This window comes from Platichthys flesus, chromosome 16 (genome assembly GCF_949316205.1).
Source record: "Platichthys flesus chromosome 16, fPlaFle2.1, whole genome shotgun sequence".
Classification (NCBI taxonomy): domain Eukaryota; kingdom Metazoa; phylum Chordata; class Actinopteri; order Pleuronectiformes; family Pleuronectidae; genus Platichthys; species Platichthys flesus.
In genome coordinates, this window is record NC_084960.1 from 7,856,832 (window position 1) to 7,869,035 (window position 12,204).

A 12,204-nucleotide genomic window follows, 5' to 3' on the forward strand; every position below is an offset into this window, starting at 1 on the left:
AAAAGGAAACATGTAATAAACACAGGAACCAAAGAGAAAACACACTTGACGTGTGATCTAAGGTGGAGGTCTCTAATGAAGCAACACTCACAGGTTTCCTGGGCTCCTCCACCTCCCTGATGCTGAGATTCTCCAGAGGGATGATCCCACGAGGCTCCTTGTCCTGATGGAGAGACGGATGAAGGCGAGAAACATGAGAAGAAGAAAAACACCCGACTGAACACAAGGGGAGCATGGCTGATGGAGAAAGTTAAAAGACGAGCAAAGACGAAAGAATAGAAAGAGAAGATCAGAAGAGAAGCAGAGGCAGAGGAATAGACTAGAGGAGGAAAGAGGAGACCTGACAAGAGCAGTGCATTAAGGAATCACTTAAGAGGAAGACGAGAGGGGAAGAAACATACAGAAAGGGAAGGACAGAGAGGAAGGAGAGGTTGAAATCCACGGTGACATTTGTGAGCATGGAAATCAACCCTGCTCACCCCTTTTCCTCTCACCCTCGCGGCCCTTTAAAAGAGCTGATAACGTGAGTGTGGAGCAGGCAGGCCAGAGGAAGGGACATAATGATAGCGTCCTCAAGGATAATAATAGGGGAGAGAGAGAGAACTGTGCTGAGGCAGCAGCTGACAGGGACACAGAGGCACAGATACAAATCTGTGAGGATGCACAAATAAACGTACTGGAGAACCTTAGAAACTGCCATTCCTTATAATCCCAGCATTTATTACGGAAGCTCAGAACTCATAAATGTCCTTCCAGCTTTACACTCAGACATAATGACATTAAAAAGGAAGAGAGACCGTTGTCATCTCATTTCGGTCTCATTTGCAACCACTTTTGTTAATCAAAACATCATCATGGGCGCGAGACTCACTGTTGTGTATTCAAAGTAGTAGAGGCAGTTGTCCGTCAGAATGAACCACCGTCGCTTCCAGGTTTTTACTCGGCCCCCTGACAGGAAGACAAAGAGGAGAAGGGAAGTGACACAAAGGCCACAGAGACAGACTCGCTGTCTCGCCATCAGGAAAAAAGAGCAGGGACGTGACCCTCGTTAACGAGGCCGACCAGCAGGAGTTTTCCTTCACTTGTGCATTTGGAAAAAACTATCTCATAACATCTTATAATGGTTCAAATATTCAGAAGTCAGAAAACCGAACTCAGAGAAAAACATACATTTTACATGATCGATTCTAGATGTTTGTTTGTCGGTTCACGGCTGTAATTCAATTTCCTGTGTATGAAAGGCTGCTTGTCATCAATCACATGAGAATATCATGTGACAATTAGACACTGACATGAACACATGCCACTGAAAGGTCGATGTCTGATTTACGTTTTAATATGGTATATCTAGTTTTCCAGTTCTGCTATATGTGAAATACGCCCTGTACTTTCTATTGGCTGACTATAGTTTACAGGGAATTTTCATATCAACGGAGCTGAAAAGAAATTTCCCATCTATAGACTGAGTTGATTTTGTGCTCTCCAAGAAGGAACGAATCTGACATTATTTCTGAATATGTTTTCAAGGTTTCAAGTTTTTTTAACAAATCATTTACTATTTGGCTGCACTTCATGTTTTGGTTTAACACGCATATGCATTTCTACCTTATGGTGCAGGTGTAGGGTCTCAGACATGAACGTGATAAAGAGAAATTATGAAAATACAGAGTCGCTTGTTCAAAGGAAACTGACGGAAACAAAGTGTGATCGCAATCGTCACCATCTCTCCCAATTTCTGAGCTTCGTTAACTAACAACTTGCTCCACTGATGAATTATTACTGCCACTGCTTATTCATTTTTTATCAAGCAACAGGATAAAACCTCTTTGGCTCGAAGGAGAGGGGAGCAAACAGCTCTTGATATGAACCTAATGTGGCACCTGGAGCACCCCTGAAGAAAAACATGCACACAAGTAAGTAAAAGAACTATGACACACACACAAACACACACCGAACCCCAGAGCAAGTTCACCACCTCACGTGTTAACTTGTGCAAAATACATCTGAAGTAAATCAGAGAGGTGAACATTCAGCACGTTGGGTTGAGGCAGGATTCGGCCTCTGGCAGCAGAGGCTCACGCTGGAGAGAACCTTGCTGGGGACACTGAGGAAGCTCTGGTAGTGGGATACATGTGCCAAGTGTGTGCATGCAGACAATGGGAAATGCATGCACAAGCACACACGTCCAAAAATAAATCATAAGACGAAGACATTCACTTGAGCAAGCACAAGCAAATTCTAATGATATCCCCAAAGTGTGTGTGTGTTCCTGATAAGTTCCTCTGTGCACTAAGCATCCCTCACGGTCACAACACTTTTCTCTGCAGCATTTCCTTCCTGTTTTTGTGGCGCCTTACATGAGCCTATATGGGCCACACGTTAATTGCCAAAGCCTCGTTACATTTCAATAGACTCTGGCTATTGAATTAGCGCGGCCCCGAAATTTCCGCTCCAAACAGAGAGATTTGCTAAAAAGGGATTTATTTCTTCACAACCCCCAGGGTTTATTTTTAGAGAGTTACATTAGAAATGTTATAGTGATAACTGGTGTGGGAAATGGCTCCAGGGAGGAGGCCGACTAAAATGTAATCATGTTAGGTCTGTGAGCCTCAATGGGGCTATTTGCATTCATACTCACTGGTTTGATGAGACTACAGAGACATTACAGGGAGTTAAAGGAATGTGCAGGTCAAAGCTGTGTGTGTGTGTGTGTGTAAATGTAATTATAATCTTAATCCCCTCCAGTGAGTTTGCCCTTCAACCTTTGACAAACAATAATCAGTAAACTACATCATTTTATGTCCGATAATCAATCCACCTTTAATTAAACATTAAATAAATAGCGCCTCTCTAAAAATGTTTTTAAATGAAAGGTGATGAGATGCTCTGGTGGTATGTGAAGAATGTTGGAACAGCAGGAATTTGTTTTTTTTTTGTGCTGTGAACTGCAGAGCGGTGGAGCGAGGTCCAAATCAAAAACACATGCAAACAAACAGAAACATGTGCAAGAGACAGAGCCGGAACAAGAACAATAACTGCATTGCATCATTGGGAAAGCATCCCTGGCACACACTCCCACGCACAAACACACAACTATTGAACTGCCTGTTTTGTTGTTGTCTTTTTATGAAAATGCTTCAAACCTAACCCGAACTGGAGCAGACAGAGGTGACAGAGGTGCACCTACATCCATTCCAGGCCAGTGTCACAGTGATTAGAGGCTAATAAGACAGAGCCATGTATGACCGGCGTCCTCAGCCACTATCCTGCAATTTATCTCCTCGTCCAGCTGTGAGAATAAAGCCAGGATTGTAGAGAAAAATGCGAGACTAACCAAATAAAGTCAATTTAATCCAGGATGTATTGCATCCTGTCAGCAGGGGAATGTGCAGAGAGCCACACTAACCTAATTTGAGCAGCCAGCCCTCTCTGTCTGGGTTGAAGAACGTGTGCGTCAGGTCGTTCCCATCATCCTCTGGGATCTTAAAGGGTTCACTCTTGATGCTGTCGTATAGATTCTGCAGAGAGAGAGAGAGAGAACAGATAAGAAAATGAATGGTGCATTAAACACAACATGGACCGATTCAATTCGAATGTCAAAGTGATTCACACCTCGACAACCGGGTGAAACTTTAACAAGTGTTTGGGGCACTTTGGTACAGAGGTAAGTTACAGTCAGTATATCAACTTGTTTTTGTTGTTTTCTCACACAGGGCTCAGACATTTTTCGGATATGTCACCAGGGGGCTGGGCAGGGAAAAGTTCCTGTGCGTTTTCACATACAGCCCCCCCCCCCCCCCGGAAGATTTCACCAAAAATGTCCAGACTCGAGTGCTCGTCTGAAAGCAGGTTTTGATATCACAAAAGGTCGTGAGCATCCTTATCAAGGCACAGATCTTATTCCGCTGAGCTGCAACGTGTCGATTGGTGAGGAGTGACTCCCTGGGTTTCATGGTGGAAAAACCTACAGGCCATACATGCCACTTTTAATTCTCAAAACTTCATGTTTTACCAACACGTTCTATCAAGCTTGCATTGCGTTACAAACATTTGTGAACACTGATGATGTAATAAAGCGAAAGCTCTCACCCTGAGTAGATCCTCTGGGAGGTCCCCCCCCTCATTGATCCCTCTGTTCATGGAGATGAAGCGCTCCACAGGGGGCTTGTCTCTGACGTTGGGATTGTGCAGGCTGGTGTTCAGCATAATGATGGCAAACGATAGGACATAGCAGGTGTCTGTGGGGGGAATTACACAGAGTGTGAGTCAAAAACATAAACTACAGCACAGCCGTGTCTGCCGATGTGGAAACATCTTTTTTGCTTGCTTGCAGTTAATGGAACTTTGTGGAAATGGTGACAAAATATTGATCTTGTGGTCTTCAATTGTTGATTGTTAATTTCTTTATAGTTACAGAATGAAATTGAAAACATGTTTTAAACAAGCAGAGGCTGAAAAGTGGTGGATATTCAACTCATTTATTCTAAAAGTATGATAAGATAAGATATGAGAGCACCAATGATTTGTGATTAATTAGACAGAAATTAATGACCATCACAAACACACACACACACACACAAGTCATGAACTGCTTCACATCATAACTCCTGGGATTCGTCCTCCACCTCATCCACCCACACACTTCCTGCCCCAGTCAACATCCTCAGCTCTGCGATTTACTGCCCAGCATGCACCAGTTCTGAGAGATGACCAATAACTTAGTCTGGGTGTGTCTCCACTGCAGCACATCAATATTCATGACCCGAGCTGTCACCTGTGTCCTCAACACTCGCTCGGTTAACACAGGAGCAGCCTGACAACGTGCGACGGGGGCCAAGACTCCACTAATGACCTCTATTGACCCCTGATCAATTTCATTATCACGGCTGGAGACACGAATACTGATTACAGTGCGATTGGTGGGCAGGCTTCTAGCAACCGTGGAAAAATTGAGAAGTAAGTGGACTGTTGGTGACGTTCAGAATGAGAACAAGAAAATAAACAGGTTTTCCGGCTGTGGAGTGAGACACTGTTTATCAAATGTAAGAAGTCCAAACAGGTCCAGCTGTCTAACGAAGGAAGACAGACCGTCAGGAGCATTGATCTGAGGCTGAGGTGGTCTGGCTCGCCCATGTTATCTGTCCTGGACTGTCTGGCTCAGTCTGACTCATATTTCTGCTGCTCTGTGTGTGTGTGTGTCTTTGTGTGTGTGTGTGTAGTACCTGTGGACTGGAAGACTCCAGGATTGCATTGGCAGTACCTGGAAGCAAATGCCTCCATCATGCGATCAATCTTCTGGGCTTCGCCAGGAAGTCTGAAGCTCCACAGAAACTGCCTGTTACAGCAGGAACAGAGGGAGACAAAACTATTTAACATGTGAAATATTGATGTAAATGAGTTTAACAGTAATTAACAAGTCTTCGATGGAATAAATCAGAGAACCTATGGAAAAACAGAACTTTTTAGACATTATAATAACTAATCATAATATCAACAAGAATCTTTTACCTTTATTAGCAACAAAGAATAGCTGCTGGAACATTTTTTTGAGGGAAGTGAATTTTAGGGCTGTCAATATGCATGTTTCTTCTTTTTCATTCCTGATAAGAGTCAGATGAGCGAGCATGACACGCAGGTTTGCCTGACACATCTTTGACATTTAGCAGGGTGTCGTCTGAGCGCCCTCCATAACCTGTGGTTACCCATAACCCCCCTCTCTACGTACACCCACAGAGATGTTTACATGCATCTTTGGAGAACCATAATTCCAGGCTGAATACTGACATTAGCGCTTGATGATTTCAGCCTCTGATTCATTCCTGTGCACAGGCGTTTCACCCTGGATCAATTTTTGCCGCAGCTCAATATGATGTCATCCCACAGTTCAATGCCTCGGCCAATCAACTATTTTTAGGATGTTTTTTCGTAAGATGCTTAGTTGCTGTAAATCTACTCTTCGCCTGACAACTGTCGAGATGATTTCAAGTAAAGAAGTGAGTGTTTTTAAATCCAAATGTGCTTGAGATGATTGTAATTTTAGGACTTTGAGTCTGAAATAAAGATAAACTTACTAGTTCCATCTACAAAATCACACTTTTGGCAGCTCCAAAACAACAGTTGGACTTTACTGCCACTGGTTTTATAGAGGGGTGAAGAAGAGGTTATTTCCAGTACTGTTCGGTTAGACTCTGTTATGCACTTATATTGGATCATTATTTGGCATCATGTATCAGGAAAAATTGTATCAGAAATCATAAGCTTTCCTTTGTCACTCACCTTAAGGCTTGTACGAGGTTGAGGTCCGCAAACTCATGAAGCTCCACAAATGCCTGGAGGACCTTGATGTTGAAGTCGTCCCTGGAGGAGAGGACGGACACATTCAAATATTTTAACTCCTCTCTCCAAACAGAAACAGACTCTTCACTCCTCTTATCTCCATACAAGCAGGGTACAGCGACTGTTTCACATTTTTTGGGGCCAAGTTGAAAACTTAATCGCTGTGGCCCGGTCACAGCACCAGTTTCAGACAGACAGCCCCAGTGTGGGCTGAGGCAGGCAGCGTGAAATCCCCATTGTTTTGACTGTCCTGTCCTCATTGATTCTTCTTCGATAAGAACCACATGTCTGCTCAGATACTTTATTGGCACCGTCTCCCTCATCGCTGCTCTGGTCCATAAATCCAGACTATCAATTTCCCGGGGCTTTATACTCACATCTGAGCACATGCAGCGCCGATCGGGCACAGAGATGGGGAGCGGAAAAAAATAGAAAGGTGGACGGAAAACAGAGGGAAAACTGGAGAGCTCACCGTTCCCCCAAGTAGTCCCCGATGACCGTTTTGTTGAGCCCCTCGCCTTTGTAGAGGAACTGTGCAATGTCTTCCGGAGTGTGCTGCAGAAGATCATTCTCCAGAAGAAACTGGATTCCCTGTTTCAAAAAAAAGAAAGAGCGCACACTTTCATTTCAATTATCCATTAATAACACTGACGGACGGCTTGGAGAATTTCATTTGTTCAAGAGGCCCAATCAAATCATGAAACCATAATTCAACAGTTGTATGGATTCTGGGAGTTCAGGGTGGGGCCTGACCTTTTTTGGGTCCATGTTGAACTTCTTCCTGCCCATGGCGATCTGTTTGTTTCTCTGTGTGGTTTTGCTGCAGGGAAATAAAGCACAGGAACGTCCATTAAATAACCGTGAAGGGTGTGGTGATGTCCTCAGGCTGCTGTGTTTGGTTCACTAAGTCAGTTTTTGATGGTTCGTGCAATACATGATGTGACGTTGGTTATTTACGACAGGAGAAAAACTGATAATACCTTATGAATTACGCACACGTGATTTTTTGTTAATCAACTGTGCTGCATCACTGTCTTTATTGTACCCCACCTGCAGCCTGGTGCTCACTCTGTATGCAGCCCGCAGGGAAATCTCCACCTATCTGTGTCTGTTCCTATGTTTCCTGTGTGCCCAAAATATCCTGAGCCCCTTTCCCACCTGCATCTCAGACTGTGAACACACTCATACAACACACACAAACACACACGCGTAGTTTGGAACCCTCTAGAAAAAGACCGTTTGGCTCATGTTTTGTCAGGGGACGCTCCCACTTCGCTCCTCAAACAAAAGGGGATTAACACACAAACGGCACACACACACACACACACACACACACACACACACACACACACACACACACACACACACACACACACACACACACACACACACACACACACACACACACACACACACACACACACACACACACACACACACACACACACACACACACACACACACACACACACACACACACACACGACAGGTGTGAGGCGCACAGCGTAAACAACTATATATCTGTAAAGAAGACAATAAAGTATGATGTAGAGCTGTAACTATGAGTCAATTAACTGATTTGTCAATTGACAGAAGAAAAGTATTCACATAGTACACAAGAGTCAGTGGTGGAGGAAGTACTGAAACATTTTACTTATTCGTTGATATTTGCACCCTGAGAATACAAATTTGCAGTTTTATTAATGAATGCAGGAAAAAGGAACCGAAAGGAACTCGCCTCTCCCCCACACAGGTTAGCTGCTCAATCTCAGTCATGACCTCTGCGATCTCAAACTTCAGCCGCTGCAAAGAAGAAAACAGGAAAATAACTCTTGTTCCGTACATTAAAAATTGTGTTTTATTACTTTTTAATAGAAAGGCCGTGAGGGGAGGAGGTAAACACTCGGAGGATTGTCATTTGATGATGATGGTTATTTGATGATGATGGTTACATAAGATTTAATAGCGAAGAGCATCCAGACGAAAGGTTCCCTTTCAGTTACAGTGGGGTCTGGTCGATGCGGTTAAAATCAATATTACACAATTTTAATAGGATCATCTCATGAGGGTATTTTTTGTCTTTATTAGACGCAGGATCGTTAGGAGGCGACGGGAAAGGTCTGATAGGATCGAATCTGGACGTATGCTGAGTCTATGCACAGGGAAAACCCATTAATCAAACTATGTTCAATAGGTAACATTATTCAGCAGAGCTTCAATAACACTTTCTATTGATTTAGGGTTTGCCAAATATAAGTGATTTAGAACGATTTGATAATCCAGCCATAATATCTAATAACCGTCTGCTGCCGGAACAAATAAAATCTAATTCATGAACTGTTACTCACTTCAATATCATCCAGCAGCTCTTTTTTCCTGCGTCGTATGTTCGACAGCTCATCTTTTTCCTCCAAAGACAGGTCCTCGGGAACTGGAAAATACAGAGAGAGGGGAAAAATTGAAAGAGTATATGTGTGAGAGATAGAGAGAGAGCGAGAGAGAGAGCGAGAGAGAGAGACAGAGAGAGACAGAGAGAGGAAGGGGGGCAGGGTTGTGAGGATGGATTAAATTAATTCACCTTCCCACTAGCCAGGCAGAGTCACAGGGATTAAGCCTGACAGTGCATTCCTGTTCAATGAATCCACGGCAGAGATATTAATCATGACCTAAATTAACAGACTAACCGACAGAGTTGTCATTTCATTTTGAAACATTGGATTGAACACGATATGCTGCAAACCTCGAACATGTATTTGTGGCCTTGTGTTACTCCCCCTTTCATATCTGTCAAATAAGACACCACCGAGGAGGAGAACATGGGGTCGAAAGCAGAAGATGGCGACAAATGGACTGAAGTTGTGGAAGAAGTTCGATCTGTTTTATTGTCAACTTGAGGACCACCTGGCGAATGGGAGTCCAATATTCCCAATCTTATCGCTCTGGTGCTTTGTGGTTGTAACAACTCCTGAGGGAAATAACTGGCTCTTCAGCTGCTCCACACATGTGCAGTTGGGGACCTGGTAGTGTCAAAGCCATGGAGACGACTTGGAGGGGGACATGAACATTTGAAATTGAGAAGCCCATTTGTTTTTGAGACATCCAAAGTATTCCTGTAGTGGAGATTGGTGATACCAGTCTCGCCGCTCTCTACCATTTTCTCTGGCGGAGTCTACCAGGAAGCTGAGGAGGAAGAGAGATGTGCAGATATGATTCTCAGTTCGTACGTTGTATGATAACCATCAGCTATCATAGCGTGAAACCTGTGTGCCGCTGCAACACTAGAGATCGTACAGGTGTATCTAATAGAGTGGCAACGGAGTGTAAACAGTGTTACGTATGTACAATACACAGCAGCTGGTGGGAGCAGATGATAAAAAAAAAGCCACATGTCATTTCTCGTGAGAGCTTTTTTTCAAACCAAATTAAAACCACAGAAACTTCCCTGTTGAAAGCAGATGATTTCCATGAATAACATCCTGTGTGTTTGACACGCAAACACACACACACACACAGACCTCTGACCATCTGGCGAGGCCCGCCCCCTCAAATATTGGCTTTCTGATCGTCAACTCCCGTCAAGCCCTTATTTGTGGTAATTAACACTGCGCAGCACATCACACATGTTTTACTGCATGAGCTCACACACACACTGTATGCACAGGTGAGCACACATGATCCACTGTATGCATACACAATTTGCACTTCACACGCATGACATGTATTTTATCCTACACTGAAGCGTTTCCCCTGAGCCACCTACTTATCCTTCATTTACCCGGGCCACGGCAACCTCCCCCCCCTCCCGGACCCGTCGGAGGACCTCCCCCATTTTCCTCCACACATCAGAAAAAACAGCAATCCATTTGAGAGCGAGCTGACAGGAAGTAGGTCATTTTCACATGGAGCTCCTACGCTGTCTCTCTCACACACATACACATGAACACACTCCCCCCTCTATCACTCTCTTTTTCCGCCCCCACCCCAGTGCTTGAAGTGGGGGTGAAAGCAGATTCAAATCCCCCAACTGAATCATACCGCTAAGCAGCTTTGCAATTCAGACCTTTTTTTTTCTCCCCGAATATAAATAATGGAAAAAGAAAAGTATTTCTAGTTAGATTAAGTTATTTCTTCTCCTCTTTATCTATCTATCTGCTGCATCTCTCTCCCTCACTCCCTGGATCAATCCCTGTGCCCCGTCTTGCTCTCTGAGACAAAGTGACAGAAGAAGCATGGATCATTAGGTTATTATGTTCTGAAGGCACGGAGCGCGTGTTATCACAGACGAGCAGCCAGTCAAGAGAGCAGGGATCCAGAAGGTTGTAGATGGCTTCTTTAACTGTGTGAGCATTGGTCTGTGTGTATGTGTCTGAGTCTGTGTGTGTCTGTGTGTTAGAGATGGTCTACAAACTTCAACAAGACGATGCAAAAGAAGAAAAAAAGATGAGAGAAAGGAGTAGCGTGTAAAATAATTTGTATAAAGCGAACACAGCTTTTAAATGAGCATGCAGCGGTGCAAATTCTATAAGATGCTTGATATCAAGAATTTGTCAGGATAGACCATAGTATTTTCCACTGGTTTGACGATTTTATGATAGAAACCAGCACAGCCAAAATGTAAAACAATAATTATTTGTTGCATTGTTTGTTAGTGATGAAATGTGGATTGTAAAATGCCTTTAATACGAGGATAAGCTGCTATTGATTTGATCCATGCTAGTGCAGTGCCCATTCTAAACCTGCCTGTTTGGGTTAGACCAACAATTAAAGAGCTGCAGCAGGACTTTGATTCTTCAGTTCAGGTTCTGCGTACCGAGTGGAGCTTCTCTGAACTTTGGATAAACAGGTGAACAGCTCTGCGTGCAGCAGCGGTGGCTTCAGGGTCTTTGAAATACTTTTACACTCCAGGTGAACAGTCTGTGAGGCTAAGGAGGATAGGAAGAGACAAAAAAACTAAAAGTTGGGAAGGGACCATGTCTGCGAGTCAGAGAAACATTGACTCTAAAGGATGCTGTGAATGCCAAGCAGCAAAGAAATAAAAGACTTTGGGAACAGACACCAGCACCACCAGACATCTTCACACTTGCTGCCTCCTATGCTTTCTGTTCTTGGCTTCAGTTAAGGAGCCTCATAAAGCAGCAATTGTGGAGCAAAGAGACCCTGCAGGCAGCCTACGTCTGTAATGCGCAAAACACTCCTCCATCCCTCCTACTCCGGCTGAGAGAGCTCGGCCTGATCTGCAGAACGGGACAAAATTGTCTGAGGGGACGGATTCTGTTTCGGGTCACAGTCCCCCCCCCCCCCCTGCTGTGTCCCCAGAGTAACCTGAAATCGTTGTGAGGGCTGCTACTACTGACAGGACATCTGATGCATTAAACATGAAAGTGTATATTTCCATAGAGTTTCCCTCCTCGGTAGAAAAATCCATATCATATTATTATATACAAAGATGTCATGCTTAGCCCCAGGCATAGCCACATAGAATATCAATGCAACAACACTCAGCTTTTTCATATGACGACTTAGGGGTCTGCTGTTCCAGTTATAATCAATACATCACATAACTGCCTTCATGAGAATGCATGGCTGACTGACCAGATGTTCTCAGAAAGACACAAGGTTCAGAATTTTCTAAACTGTAAAGCAGCCGGGTCAACAACATCATCTGGGTTCAAGGGAAAGGTCACAAACCAACGTGGCACTAAGGCAGCAAGAGAAAGGCAGCATTTACTAAAGCTGCTTTTACAACATGCACTTAACTCTGGATATTTTTCCTGAAGTTTTCTGAAGGGGCCTTATGTGAGAATGCAAATGTCTGAGTAAGTTGCTCTGGATATTTAAAAATAAAAGCTTTTCCTGCCAGTCCCCTAG

The 12,204-nt window shown here is 43.8% G+C and overlaps 1 protein-coding gene across 1 annotated transcript in view; it reads right to left on the reverse strand.

Moving 5' to 3' along the window:
* cyth3b (cytohesin 3b) overlaps positions 1-12,204 on the reverse strand; it is a 32,177-nt gene that overhangs the window by 4,581 nt on the left and 15,392 nt on the right. Inside the window, exons 2-11 of the mRNA XM_062408795.1 lie at positions 8,685-8,767; positions 8,075-8,139; positions 7,090-7,156; positions 6,809-6,927; positions 6,277-6,357; positions 5,223-5,335; positions 4,090-4,238; positions 3,407-3,518; positions 872-948; positions 92-163 (exon numbers count right to left, since the gene is read on the reverse strand). Coding sequence (XP_062264779.1) covers positions 92-163; positions 872-948; positions 3,407-3,518; positions 4,090-4,238; positions 5,223-5,335; positions 6,277-6,357; positions 6,809-6,927; positions 7,090-7,156; positions 8,075-8,139; positions 8,685-8,767 — 938 coding nt within the window. The remainder of the gene's footprint in view (positions 1-91; positions 164-871; positions 949-3,406; positions 3,519-4,089; positions 4,239-5,222; positions 5,336-6,276; positions 6,358-6,808; positions 6,928-7,089; positions 7,157-8,074; positions 8,140-8,684; positions 8,768-12,204) is intronic.